Source organism: Neovison vison, chromosome 8 (assembly GCF_020171115.1).
Source record: "Neovison vison isolate M4711 chromosome 8, ASM_NN_V1, whole genome shotgun sequence".
Classification (NCBI taxonomy): Eukaryota; Metazoa; Chordata; class Mammalia; order Carnivora; family Mustelidae; genus Neogale; species Neogale vison.
In genome coordinates, this window is record NC_058098.1 from 43,015,353 (window position 1) to 43,030,043 (window position 14,691).

At 44.8% G+C, this 14,691-nt stretch overlaps 1 protein-coding gene across 4 annotated transcripts in view; it reads right to left on the reverse strand.

The window, feature by feature from the left end:
• The window catches only part of OVOL2 (ovo like zinc finger 2), a 29,575-nt gene extending 27,077 nt beyond the window's left edge, over positions 1–2,498 (reverse strand). Inside the window, exons 1-2 of one of the 4 annotated variants that reach the window (XM_044263502.1) lie at positions 571–785; positions 18–140 (exon numbers count right to left, since the gene is read on the reverse strand). In XM_044263502.1, coding sequence (XP_044119437.1) covers positions 18–140; positions 571–670 — 223 coding nt within the window. In that variant the 5' untranslated portion in view covers positions 671–785. Of the gene's footprint in view, positions 1–17; positions 141–570; positions 786–2,105 lie in introns of those variants that run through there. The other 3 variants (XM_044263498.1, XM_044263499.1, XM_044263501.1) reach the window with 3 other exon arrangements.
• Positions 2,499–14,691: the final 12,193 nt, after the last annotated feature.

Genomic DNA, 14,691 nt, shown 5'->3' on the forward strand with positions numbered 1-14,691 from the left:
GCCCTGGACCTGGGCACCTGGCCAAGTGGGCAATACGCGGGGGTGGACGAGCGAGTCCCCGGCTGAGCCTCCGGAGCGAGCACGGAATTTGGGGGGCGGCTCCTCGGTCCCAATCTCCGCGCCCACAAGGAACCGAGGGCCTTGGGTGGCTGCGGACCCCGCGCGCCAACTTCCCTCTCTCTGGGATAGGGGGGTTGGGGGTCTGACCTCAACCCACCCAGCCCGAGGGGCTGACGGATCCTGGTGCAATCCCATGAGGACGTGGGACTAAGAGTAGCCCCTACTGGCCTTCAGTCTCCCCTCCTTCGGTTCACCTCGGCCCGCGCGGCAGCCAACGGTCCCGCCGCCGGGCAATTACTGGCGCCCACTAGGGGGAAGGGGGCGCAGGGCGTCCCGGGTTCCCAGCCTCTCTCCGTCTTCCCGCTCCTCAAGAAGCACCCCCCCGCCGCCCCGAAAGAGGCGGCAAGGGGTGGGGAGTCCAGGCCCGGCGGAGGAGCCGAGGGGACCCGACCACCCCTGCCCCCACTCCGGGAGTCCCGCGCCCAGGCCCGGCCCCCGCGCGGCGCTCACCTGGGATGTAGGTGTCTGCCCTTTCCTCATCCGGGAGCTCATCCCAGCTGCGGACGGAGACCCCCGGGCTCCTCCTCTTCACCAGGAAGACTTTGGGCATGTCGTGGCCCCCTCCCCGGCCGGCGGCCCCCTCCTCCCGGCTGCTCCCCGCTAGAAACTGCGGCAGGGACTCGATCCCCGGCTCCCGGCGGCCAGAGCCCACCTTCCCGCCTAGCCTGCCCTCTCCCTCCGCCCCCCGCCGCGGCGCGGCCCAGGCCTCTCCCCCGCACGCCTGGCGACTCCCAGCCTCCAGGCTCCGCGACACCTATGCCTTAAATCGCGGGTGAGACCACGCCGAGGAAAAAGTTTCATAAGGTGGAATAGAAAAGGCACCAGGAAACTTGGGAGTGAGCATGCGCCCTGCAACATAACGGTGTCAACAAGCTCGCTACCTGTCCGACCGGTTCCGGCGGCCGGGGCTGCCTGTTCCAGCCCTTCCTTAGGCATGAATGTTTGCAAAAGAATTTAACGTCTGATTCTTCCCCCTCCCCTTTTTAAAAAGGGAAGAACATTTTTAAATCAACCTCTCGCCCCAGTCCCCATCACATGCATCTCAGGGCAAACTCTTAGAGGTAAGCCCCCAGGTCCGCTTCCCCGGGCATCCATCCTAAGAGTTGGAGCTTCCTGCGAGTTGCACCCCCCTTCCCCGCCCCCAGGTGGATTGTCTCCGACAGGCAAGCAAGAAAATGGCTCAGTTCCTCCGGTCTTGGTGGATGGTTGCCGAGGCTAGTAGAAATCTCGGCGGACGGAAGGTGGAGGCGGCGGGGAGATTGCAGGGCTCATCTCGTAAGGGGGGGGCGACTTGGGGACTTAGGCTCCCCATCATTTACAACAGTCCCCCAAATAAACACGGTAATAATATGATTTAAAGTTCGGTAGCTTTAGAACACGTCATTATTGATTTGTGCCGTACAATCTAGGAAAAACAAGTTGGCTAGCTCTGCTAAAGCAGCTTCCACCCCAAGACCTACCGCTCCAAGAGCCCCATCAACCCAGATAAACACACAATGGAAACAAAAGCCAAGCGCATGTTATGCAAACGCGGCTTCGTAACAAATTTCTTATCCTTGCCCACTCCCATTATGGTCTCCCCCCAACCGCCCGCTCCCCAAATTCTGAGGTTGGGAAACACGTTTCCCAGCAAAGTGAAGTCGGCCGCTACTGGGGAGTTGGCTGGAGAGCTTTGTATTTATTTTTGGTTTTGGCTTTTCCTCTGCCTTTATACCTGGAGGGGGAGTTGGGAGAGAAGGAAGAGGAGTTGGTAAGAGAAAGATGCCAAGTTTCTAAGAGCAGCAGTGCCGGCATTTGGGGAGCGCGCGCTGTCCCTCTCACGGCGGCTGCTCGGATGCCCCCGGGGACGCGCAGCAGTGCCTCCACCGCTGCGGTGCTAGCACTCCTGTGGGCGATCAGACTTGCGCGGGCTCCGGGGGCTGTGCAGGGGCGCGTCTAGCCAGGAGCTCCCTGGCGCCCGCAGCTCGCCCATCCGCCAGACTCACCTGTCTGTAACCTGACCCGCTGCGCGCCCAGCCCACAGGGCTGAGGAATCAACACAGCGGTTTTCCCCGTCCTCTTCCGCCCTGGAATGGCCCTTGGGGACACAGCAGCCTGGTAACGGATTTCTCGGCTCGGTTGGAGTACTCTCCCCGCGCACGGAGAGGGGGCGCAGCTCTCCTGGGTCTGAGAAGCGAGGAGACGCGCCATGCCTCGGGGTCTGCCCTCAAGAGGTCACCCTCTCCTGGCTCAATCCTGTCTGGACTCCAGATATTCTGAGAACAATCAACTAAGGACGAAAGAGACTTTGATCCGGTTAAGCCCGGAGTGGAGTAGGAAGACATTTCTATAGCGGCACGAGGAAACGAGGCTTCTTTTTAGTCCGTGAAGCTGATGGCGCCGCTGCTGGGAGAATCTGAGAATGTATTTTTATCTACCAACAAACGCAAGATTTTCTAGAAAGGAGCTTGGTTGAATGAAAGTAAAATAAAGTAAAACTATGAAATCACAGAATGACCTCTATCTCATAAAAATCTTTAAAACTTCCCTTAGTTCAAAATTCCTTGTATTGCGAAAAAGGCGGCCAACCCCATTAACAGATTTTTTTTCTTTTATTGAATTTCAAATCAATAAGTGCCTGAACCACTTTGTCCTTTATCTGAAAAGAATATAAAATGACAGATTATAAGACTAGAAACCTCAAGAAGCATTGCATCGTTTAGCAGATTCGGGATGAAAATTAACAGGAATAACTACACTTTTTTTCAAGGATTGTTGGATGCACACTTACTATGATATTTGAGGGCTGTTTCTTCCAGGGGAAAGGAATTCTAATGTGCTATCTTCCTCTCTCTTTTCTTGATCGGACTTGAGAGGGATTTATCAATATTATTAACATTTTCAATGTTTTGCTTTTGTTGACTCTTCTTTATTTTATGATTAGTTTTCTAAGTATTATGAGGAGCTGATAGAGCATCCCCTAAAAGTAGAATAAGAAATAAGCTCAATTTTTTAAAAAATCTCAAAGCTGGTATTTGAGAGAGGCAGAAGTCTTGATCTGACCCACACCCTGCCCCCCACCTCTCCCCTGGGAGGACAGGGTGACCCTCCATAGAGTCCTTAGAAGGTGTGTGTGTCCTTCCCTGTTTGAATGCTTAAGTGCTGGGAGCTCGCTTTTTCAAAAAGCAGTTTATTAAAAAAAAAAAAGCAGTCTATTCTGGTTAGGTGACAATACTGTTAGAAAGCTTTTCCTTCTGCTTTATGGAAGTCTGTTTCCCTGCAATTCCATGTCTCCTCTGCATTCTGCCTTCTCCGGCAGCTGAGACAATGCCTGTGCCTCCCCCACCCCACCCCCCAACCCCCTCCCTAGTTCTTCAAATGCGTGGAAACAGGCATGGGGGTTCTCACTTAAGACCTCTTTTCTCCAGTAATATGTAGTCAGGTTGAAAATAGACAGGTACGAACCTGCTCAGTGGGATCCTTAGAGGATAAAGAGAGGTTAGGATGATGGGGAAATGGATGATGGGGGAAATTTTTTTTTTTTTTTTTTTACTTTTTACCAAAGTATAACATAGTGTTTTTAAAAAATGCACAAATTGTAAGTTATATGGCTTGATCCATTTTTACAAAAAAAAAAAATTCTAGCAGACAGCACCCCAGAATGAGACCAAGCTGCCTACTCCCACCACTCCACTTCACGTGAGATCAACTTTTTGTGGGTACAGTAAGGCAGAGAAGAAGAAATAAAGGTATAAGGATCATAAAGAAAAAAAGCAAAACTATCATTATTTGTAATCAGTAAGATTAGCTATGTGGAGAAGAACTACAGATAAATGGCTAGAATTAATAAAAGTTTAGTAGAGTTGTTTTATAGAAAAATCTCGATGTGTGTCAATTGCAATTCTAAACATCAATAACATTTAGAAATCTACCCAGTCATCTATGGATTTAATACTTGAAGAAAAGATCTTTTGGGGGGCGCCTGGGTGGCTCAGTAGGTTAAAGCCTCTGCATTTGGGGACGCCTGGGTGGCTCAGTTGGTTAAGCAGCTGCCTTCGGCTCAGGTCATAATCCCAGCGTCCTGGAATCGAGTCCCACATTGGCCTCCTTGCTCAGCAGGGAGCCTGCTTCTCCCTCTGCCTCTGCCTGCCATTCTGTCTGCCTGTGCTCTCGCTCTTTCCCCCTCTCTCTCTCTCTGATAAATAAATAAAATCTTAAAAAAAAAAAAAAAAGCCTCTGCATTTGGCTTGGGTCATGATCCCGGGGTCCTGGGATCGAGCCCCGCATCGGGCTCTCTGGTCCGTGGAGAGCCTGCTTCCTCCTCTCTCTCTACCTGCCTCTCTGCCTACTTGTGATCTCTGTCAAATAAGTAAATAAAATCTTTAGAAAAAAAAAAAGATCTTTTTGTGAGAATAACAAACTTGTTCTAAGCTTGTAACCAAAACATTCCTGAAGAACAAGGCATATAGATTCATTCTATCAGATATTGGTGCAGAGTAGAGAGCCCATGTGGACTTTTGATTTATGAGAGAGGGCATTTCAGAAAGATGGGAAATGGGACTGACTGGTAATGCATTTGGGGGAAAAAAATAAAGGAAATTGAATAATGCACACACATATGGTCAATTTCCAGTGGATTAAACATTTAAAAGTGTACGTGCATACATATGCATAGATGAATAGATAATGGAGAATATCTCTATGACCATAAGATAGAGTAGAATCTTATTTATTTATTTATTTTTCTTATTGAAGTATAGTTGACACACAATGGAGCAGAATTTCTTTTTTCTTTTTTCTTTTTTTTTTTTTAAAGATTTTATTTATTTATTTGACAGAGAGAGATCACAAGTAGGCAGAGAGGCAGGCAGAGAGCGAGAGGAGGAAGCAGGCTCCCTGCTGAGCAGAGAGCCTGATACAGGACTCGATCCCAGGACCCTGAGATCATGACCTGAGCCGAAGGCAGCGGCTTAACCCACTGAGCCACCCAGGCGTCCCTCTTTTTTCTTTTTTTAAAATTTATTTTATTTTATTTAAATTCAATTGCTGTTAGCTTCAGAGTTAGAGTTCTGTGACTCATCAGTTGTATATAGCACCCAGTGCTCATTACATCACATGCCCTCCTTAATGCCCATCACTGAGTTACCCCATCCCCCCACCCTGGAGCAGAATTTCTTAAGACACAAAGAACAAACCATTAAAGAAAATATCTGATAAATATGACTGCAGAAAAATTAAGAATGACTATTAATTAATCAAAAGACACAGTAAAGAGAATGAGAAACTAAATCAAAAGTAGAGAGAAATTTTGCAATACATTTACTACATTTACCTTATAAATCATCAGAATTCTGATGACATAAAGAATTCAAATGTTAGAAAAAGAAACATAATTTTAGGGGTGGGTGGCTCAGCAGGTTAAGCCTCAGCCTTCTGCTCAGGTCATGATCTCCGAATCCTGGGACTGAATTGGGCTCTTTGCTCAGCAGGGAGCTTGCTTCCCCCTCCCTCTCAGCCTACTTTTGATCTCTCTCTCAGTGTCAAATAAATAAAGAAAATCTTTTTTTAAAAAAACATAATTTTTAAAAATGGCAAAAGACATGAACAGGCATTTTCCAGAAGAGAAAACATGAATGACCCAACAACATATAAAAAGATACTCAATCTCATCAGTAAGCAGGAAAATGCAAATTAAAATGGCAATGAAATACTATTTCATGTTTGCCAGACTGGCAAAATTAAAAAGTTTGACAATACTGCTAAGTGTTGCTTTGGATGTAAGAACAATAAGTTCATGCATTGCTAATAGGTATATAGACTGATTCAAACATTTTGGGCAAGAGTTGGATTTTATCTGGTAAAATTAAACATGCACATATTGAATGAGCCAGAAATTCCACTCCAAGTTTTTAAATTTAGAAAAAGTCTTGCACTTTTGCACCTAGAATTACAGACAAGAATATTCACAGTAACATTATTCATCCTACTCAAAAACATAAAAACCTGAACACAACTGGAATGCCCATCATTAACTAATTGGATTATATTGTGATAAATGCATCTAGTGGAAAAGAATGGCCCACAGCCACACCCATTAACTAAGGTAAATCTCAAATACATCTTATTGAATAAAAAAAAGCAAGTGACAGAAGAATTGTACTGTAAGATTCAAATAATTATTTAAAATGAATCAAAATAAATTAGGAATTCAACGGCTTAGGAATTCAAACCCACATGTTAAAACCATTAAGCACCAACCAACCATCTAGAAGAATCTGGAGAGCTATGCTGAATAAAAAAAGCAATCCCAAGGTTATGCATTATCTGATTCCGTTAATATAATATTCTCAAAATGAAAAAAAAACATAAAAATGGAAAAAAGATTAATGTTTGATTGTCAGGAGTTAAGCATTTAGAAAAGGGCAACTTGTGGTAATGAAGAAAACTTGTGGTAATGGAAGTGTTCAGGGTCTCTGGTAGTTGATACCCAAGCTTACCCATGTGATAAAGTTGTACAGAACGACACATACACACGCACAAATGAGTACAAGTCAAACTATATCAATCTGAGTAAGACCTGCAGATTGTTCCCGTCAATATCCTGTGGGTGATACTGTCCTTTAATTCTATAAAATTTACCACTGGGGGAAATTGAATGAAAGATACACAGTTGCATGTAAGTAATCTACATGATCTTCAAATAAAAAGTTTAATTTTTAATGTCAAAAGTTGCTGATACAGTAGATCTTAAAAATCATCGTAAGGAAAAAAATATATAATTAGGTGTGGTGATGAATGTTAACTAAATTTATCATGGTGATCATTTTGTAATATATATATGTATCAAATCATTACATTATACATCTAAAACTAATAAACTGCCATATGTCAATTATATCTGAATTTCAAAAATACTAGGCAAAACAAGAAAATGATACAAAAGTCAGTATAATGGTGATGATCACTGGAGAGAGAAACAAGTATAAAATTAGGGAAGGACAGATAAGGGCAGGCATTCCAAAGTACTAGTAATGCTGTATTTTTTAACCTGAAGGATAAGAATAATTGTTCAGGGTGCCTGGGTGGCTCAGTGGATTAAGCCGCTGCCTTCGGCTCAGGTCATGATCTCGGGGTCCTGGGATCGAGTCCTGCATCAGGCTCTTTGCTCAGCAGGGAGCCTGCTTCCTCCTCCTTCTCTCTCTGCCTGCCTCTCTGCCTACTTGTGATCTCTCTGTGTCAAATAAATAAATAAATAAATAATCTTTAAAAAAAAAAAAAGAATAATTGTTCATATTATTTAACCATGTATGCATATTATAATCAAGCTTGTCTGTGTGATATATTTCACAATAATTGCTTAAAGATTTTATTTATTTATTTGAAAGGGAGAGAGAGAGAGCACAAGAGCAGGAAGGGGGGCAGAAGCAGACTACCTGCTGAACAGGGAGCCCCAATATGGGGTAGGAGGGGGACTCAATCCTAGGACCCTGGCATCATGACCTCCTAGCCCAATATGGGGTCGGAGAGGGGCTCAATCCTAGGACCCTGGGATCATGACCTGAGCTGAAGGCAGAGGCTTTAACCCACTGAGCCACCCAGGTGCCCCTCACAATAATTTTTAAAAGAAAACCAGGGGCTCCTGCCTGGCTCAGAAAGTAAAGCATGCAACTTTCAATTTCAGGGTCATAACTTCAAGCCCCATATGATGAAGCCCAAATAAATAAATGAATGAATGAAGAAACAAACAAAGTAAATAAACGAATGAACAAGTAAACAAGAGAAAACCAACCGGCATAGTGGACACGTATCATGTTTGAGGAAGCTTAGTACTGCTTGTTCACTTTTACTCTGGGATAGTTTTCTGTTATGAGTCTCTTTTCCTCACAAGGGACAGCAAATAGCTTTTCCAGACTCCCTGGCTATGGGTACAAGGATGTGACCCAGGTTCTGCAACTGGAATACAGCCACAGACTTCATTTAAGAAAGAAGCCTTGGTCAGGTCCTGGTGGCCATGTGCTGTGGTCACGGAGGGTGGTGGGAACTCAGGCGCTCTGAGCCAGAGATGGCCGAGACAGAGCCCCTACTGGAGAAGGCAGGAACTGCAGTTTGAGGCACGTTACAGGCTTGTCCCTTCTAAAACTGATTCTATGGTCACCTGGAGATTCCACAAGCCACCTAGCATCCTTTAATGAACTGCTTTTCCGATTCACCTAGCTACAGTGGGTTCTGTTGCCGCATCTTGGCCCATCGATTCTGTAACTGGCATTGTCCCCTGGACAGCAGTAAGACTTTCAGTTAGCTATCTTCTAACCAGAACAAGATTATGGTGTCTCATCTTCCCCCCCTTTACTGGAATTCAGAATAAAAACACCACCAACCCACATATTATGTGTGCTTATTTTAAATCTCTTCTTTCTAGAATAATTTGCAAGGTCCTAGCTAAACACATTAAAGCAAAATCCTCATCTTTCTTCCCCTAGTCCCCTGACTTTCACAGTCCTGCTTTTCTGGAGTCCTAAATGCATGCCTCGTTTGCCTCCAGTCCCACACTGTCCAAAACAAGAATCACTGGTGAGTCACACGCTGCTCTTTTTTTTTCCTGTTTTAAATTTTATTTATTTATTTGACAGAGAGCACACAGGTAGGCAGAGTGGCAGGCAGAGGGAGAGGGAGAAGCAGGCAGGGAGCCAGATGTGGGACTCGATCCTGGCACCCCAGGATCACGATTGAGCCAAAGGCAACCGCTTAACTGACTGAGCCACCCAGGTGCCCCACATACTGCTCTTGAGCACTTGAAAGGTGGCTGGTCTGAACTAAGATGTGCTATCAGTATAAAATACATACCAGATTTTGAAAACTTACTATGAAAAAAGAAAGACTCAAAATATTTTGTTAATAGTTTTGTATACTGATTTACATGTTGAAATGATAATATTATGGATATATTGGAAAATATAGTAATAAAATTAACTTCCATTTGTTTTTTTTGTTTATTTGTTTGTTATTTTGGTTTTTTTTTTTAGATCTTATTTATTTATTTGTCAGAGAGAGAGCACAAGCAGAGAAAGCTGCAGGCAGAGGGAGAAGCAGGCTCTCCCCTGAGCAAGGAGTCCCACATGGGACTCAATCCCAGGACCTCAGGATCATGACCTGAGCTGAAGGCAGCCACTAAACCAACTGAGCCACCAGGTGTCCCTATTTGGGGTTTTTCTTGTACTTTGTTTTGACTTTTTTATGTGGCTACTGGAAAATTTAACATTACATTTGTGGTTTTTATCATATTTCTGTTGGGCAGAGGGGGTCTTAGACTGTGATGATTGGCATGAATAGCCTGTATTGTTCTGGAAGGCTGTCCTCAGGCATCCCCACATTTTCTTGGTCAGCATTATGATTTGTGATTTGGGGGTAACAGGGAGGTAGCACTGAGAAGCCAACAGCTTGGCTTTGAAATCTAGCTCTGCCACTGAGAAGCTCTAAGGATATGGCAAAATCATTTAAATTTTTGAGCCTCAGTGTCTTCATCCCTAAAATGGGACAATAATGTGTCTCTCACCTACCTCACAGGGTTACTACGAGAATAAATGGAATCATAGCTGTGAACGTGCTCGTAGGAAGTATTTGTCTATTGTACAAATAACAATGGTCAATGTCAATCGAATGTCTTCTCTGATCGAGACACTGGGTAATATGCCCTAGTCACATACTGTCTCACTAAGAGATCTTTTGTGATAGAGAAATGCTCATTTTATATCCATTTCACAAGAGAGGTTTAGAAAGGTCAAGGACCCCTGCTCTGAAACCCCTCATTAGGGGTGCACTGTGATGCGAAGAATGTGCATCCTGAGGTCAGCAGAAACAAGAGCGAGTCTATTGGGGCCCTCAGTCGGTCTGAGATGTGCCGGTGGGGGACCTCCTTGCCCACGGGGTCCTCCGTTTATAAATACACTGATTTTTCTAAGGACCAGATCTCAGTGTGTCTTCCACACCAATGAGCTCTCACTGCTCCTGGGCACATCTGTGAGTGCAGGGAAAGGAAGAGTCTAGCTGCAGAGGACACCTGGTGTTTTCATCTGCCCTCTGGCATCTGATCTGCCTTCTTCTGGTGCCTGAATGTGCAGTTTTGGGCAGGCTGACTCCATCTCTCCTGGGGGAGGCTTCCCCTTGACCACAATGATTGCATCAAGGGCAGACATGAGATCCAAACTGAGATTCCCTTTCCCTGAGGCTGAGAGAGGAGGGGATGCAAGCCTGGGGTAGCCAGCCACCTTCGCCCCCAGCAGCTGCACAAGGTTGAAGAAAACGTAGAGAAAGCAAAGCAATGAGATGGGAGAGCACGACTTGAGTCCTCAGGTTCCACATGGTCAAATATACTCTTCTATCTCTTGGTCTCTTTTTTGCTTGAGCCAGTTGGAATTGTGCTTTCTCACTTGCTGTCAAGAGTTTCGACTAAGCACCCATTAAAATGACACTGCCTTACTTCTCTTCTCTCCTGTGACTCATGGAAAAAGCAATGTGTCCTGGGGTGTCTGGGTGGTTCAGTCGGTTAAGCAGCTGCCTTTGGCTCAGGTCATGATCCCACAGTCCTGGGATCGAGTCATCAGGTTCCCTGCTCAGTGGAGAGCCTGCTTCTTCCTCTGCCTGCCACTCTGCCTACTTGTGCTCTCTCTCACTATTATTGCTCTGTCAAATAAATAAATAAAATTAAAAAAAAAAAAAGAAAGAAAAGAAAAGGCAATGTGTCCTTTTGCGATGAACTGAAAGCTGGTTTTCCAAAAGTCACCAGACCACAGTTACTTTTCAGCTTACTCCTGTGAGACAGAGGACATGTAAATTAAGGGCATACATGTGAAACAACAAATCTCTATTATTTTTGGTACCACAAAAATATAAATGTACAAAGATGACTTGGGAGTGAGTTGACTATCACCATAAAAGTCACTGATGTAATATTCTTAAGATGCTTATAGGTATATATAAATCCAGATCCACAAACCAGGGTGGGAGACAACGTCACATGATTTTATTATCTTTATTTTGACCCAAGGGTCCATTCCAGTGTGGTGGGGTTGATATTTCTTGCAACCAAAGGAGTACTTAGCACATAAATATTTTGAGAAATTCTGATTGAGAAAATGTTGAAGGGCAGGAATGAAAGAGTGGGAAAGACGGAGAAAGAGAGTGCTTTTACTATAGACAGTAGCATTGGTTTCTGAAGACTCTGAGATTTTCTCCCTGACACTTCACTAAGGCCCTCCTTTGGAATCCTGGCAGGCTCTGTGACAGCTTTGACCAACAGAATATGGTGAAGGGATGGGCCAGGTTCCTGGCTATAAGGGACACAAGTTTCCACTTCCTATCTTCTTGAATGCTCACTCTGGGGGAAGCCATCTGTTTTGTTTTTGTTTTTGTTATTGTTTTTTTTTTAAAGATTTTATTTATTTAACAGACAGAGATCACAAGTAGGCAGAGAGGCAGGCAGAGAGAGAGAGGAGGAAGCAGGCTCCCTGCCATGCAGAGAGCCCCATGCGGGGCTCGATCCCAGGACCCTGGGATCATGACCTGAGCCGAAGGCAGAGGCTTTAACCCACTGAGCCACCCAGGCGCCCCTGTTATTGTTTTTTTTTTTAAGATTTTTATTTATTTTTGAGAGCGGGAACACAAGGAGGGGGAGAGATAGAGGGAGAAACGGGCTCCCTGCTGAGCCAGACACGGGGCTCAATCCAAGGACCCCGAGATAATGACCTGAGCCCAAAGCAGACAATCAAATGAATGAGCCACCCAGGTGCCCCAGGAAGCCAGCCACTATGTACAATGTCTGAGTATCCTGAGAAGAAACCAGAGCTAACTATAGGGTAAGCCATATGGAGAGAGAGAAATAACTGACCAGCTTCAGCTCCTCCGGCTACCCCAGTCTAAGCCCAGGAATGTAGGTGAAGACAAACCAAGCCTTGGGTACCATCTAACTGCAGCCACTTAAGGGACCCCAAGAACAGCCACTCAGCTGAGACCATCAATCTTCAGACCACAGAAATAATAAACAGTGCTTCAAATTCCTCAATCATGGGTGGGGGGGCAGTAGGAGGGGCAGGGATTGTTACATGGCAATAAGTAGCGAGGAAGGAATACCTTCCTGTCATCATCATTTTCTTCAACAGATGGAGAATAAAAGGAGTTCCCCAGTAAAATCAAGCCAAGATGTGGTCAGCCCGGATGTGAGCCCCTGTTGTCTGACTCCAGTCATCCTGGTTTGGAGAGAGTTTAAAAAGGTAGATGTGGCAAACAGTGTCAAGGGAGTGCAGATCCTGGGAACACTGGCCTGAGCAGGTCTGGGGAAGGGACACGGGCAGATGGAGGACTGCATGGCTGGAGGCATGAGCAGAAGGAAGGATGTGAGAAAACCAGCAGAAATAATGCCTTCAAGATGCTTGGCTATGAAAGGAAAGAGAGATGCAGGCATATATCTAGAATGAGTATCCAGTACAGAAGTTATTTTTATTTAATGTTTTTATTATGGAAAATTTCAAATACTCATAAAGCAGAAAGAATAGTATAATGAAGCCCCAGGTACCCATCACTAATCATCAAATGGCCCCTTCTTCCTTTCTTTCTTTCTTCCTTCCTTCCTTTCTTTCTCTTTCCTCTTTTTTTTTTAGAATTATGTATTATAAAGAGAAAAATTGAGAGCACATACACAAATGTGTGAGCATTGAAGGGAAGGGCAGAGAGCGAAGGAGAGAGTCTTAAGCAGACTCTAAGCTGAGCATGGAACCCAGCACAGGTCCAGATCTCACAACCCTGATATCATGACCTGAGCCAAAACTAAGAGTCAGACGCTTGACCCACAGCACCACCCAGGGCTCGCCCCTTCCTTCCTTCCTTCCTTGAGATTTTTTTTTTTTAAGTAAGTTCTACACCAAACATGGGGCTTGAACTCAGAATCCTGAGATCAAGAGTCACACGCTCCATTGACTGACCCAGCCAGATGACCTGCACTCTTCTTCATTTATGCCCACTGCTGAGATTATCTTGAAACACATCCCAGATATATAATTTCAACTGTTAATATTTCAGTGTGTACTCCTAAACTATAAGAACACGTAACAGGGGGGCCTGGATGATTCTGTCAGTTAAGTGTCTGCCTTCAGCTCAGGCCATGATCCTAGAGTCCTGGGATCAAGCCCCATATCAGGCTCTCTGGTCAGTGGGGAGACTGCTTCTGCCTCTTCATTCGCCTGCTGCTCTGCCTTCTTGTGCTCTCTCTCTCATGCTCTCCCTCTCTGTCAGATAAATAAATAAAATCTTAAAAAAACAAACAAACCCTACAACACATGTTTCCTGTCTTGCTAATTTTGGCCATTCTAACTGGTGTAAGGTGGTATCTTAATGTGGTTTTAATTTGAATCTCCCTGATGGCTAGTGATGATGAACATTTTTTCATGTGTCTGATAGCCATTTGTATGTCTTCATTGGAGAAGTGTCTGTTCATATCTTCTGCCCATTTTTTTGAAATATTTTATTTACTTATTTGACAGACAGAGATCACAAGTAAGCAGAGAAGTAGGCACAGAGGAGGAAGCAGGCTCCCTGCTGAGCAGAGAGCCCAATGCGGGGCTCGATCGCAGGACCCTGGGACCATGACCTGAGCCAAAGGCAGAGGCTTTAACCCACTGAGCCACCCAGGCACCCCATCTGCCCATTTTTTTTATATGATTGTCTGTTTTACATGTGTTGGAGGGGATGTGGAGAAAGGGGAACCCTCTTACACTGTTGATGGGAATGCAAATTGGTGTAGCCACTTTGGAGAACAGTGTGGAGATTCCTCAAGAAATTAAAAATAGAGCTTCCCTATGATCCTGCAATTTCACTACTGGGTATTTACCCCAAAGATAGAGATGTAGTGAAAAGAAGGGCCACCTGTACCGCAATGGCCATGGTCGCCAAACTGTGGAAAGAACCAAGATGCCCTTCAACGGACGAATGGATAAGGAAGATGTGGTCCATATACACTACGGAGTATTATGCCTCCATCAGAAAGGTGAATACCCAACTTTTGTAGCAACATGGACGGGACTGGAAGAGATTATGCTGAGTGAAATAAGTCAAGCAGAGAGAGTCAATTATCATATGGTTTCACTTATTTGTGGAGCATAACAAATAACATGGAGGACAAGGGGAGTTAGAGAGGAGAAGGGAGTTGAGGGAAATTGGAAGGGGAGGTGAACCATGAGAGACTATGGACTCTGAAAAACAATCTGAGGGGTTTAAAGGGGTGGGGGGTGGGAGGTAGGGAGAACCAGGTGGTGGATATTGGAGAGGGCACGGATTGCATGGAGCACTGGGTGTGGTGCAAAAACAATGAATACTGTTACGCTGAAAATAAATAAAAAGAATAAAAAAAAAACCCTAACATACATAACCATGATATCATTATTGTTGATGTGTCTTTCCACCTCTTTTTCTCTCCATGCAATTAATTTATTGAAGAAAGCAAGTTGTTTACTTGGTAGAATTTTCTACAGTCTAGATTTTACTGATTCTATCTTCCTGGTACTAATATATTCTGTAGATTGGACCTAAAAGCTTGATCAGACT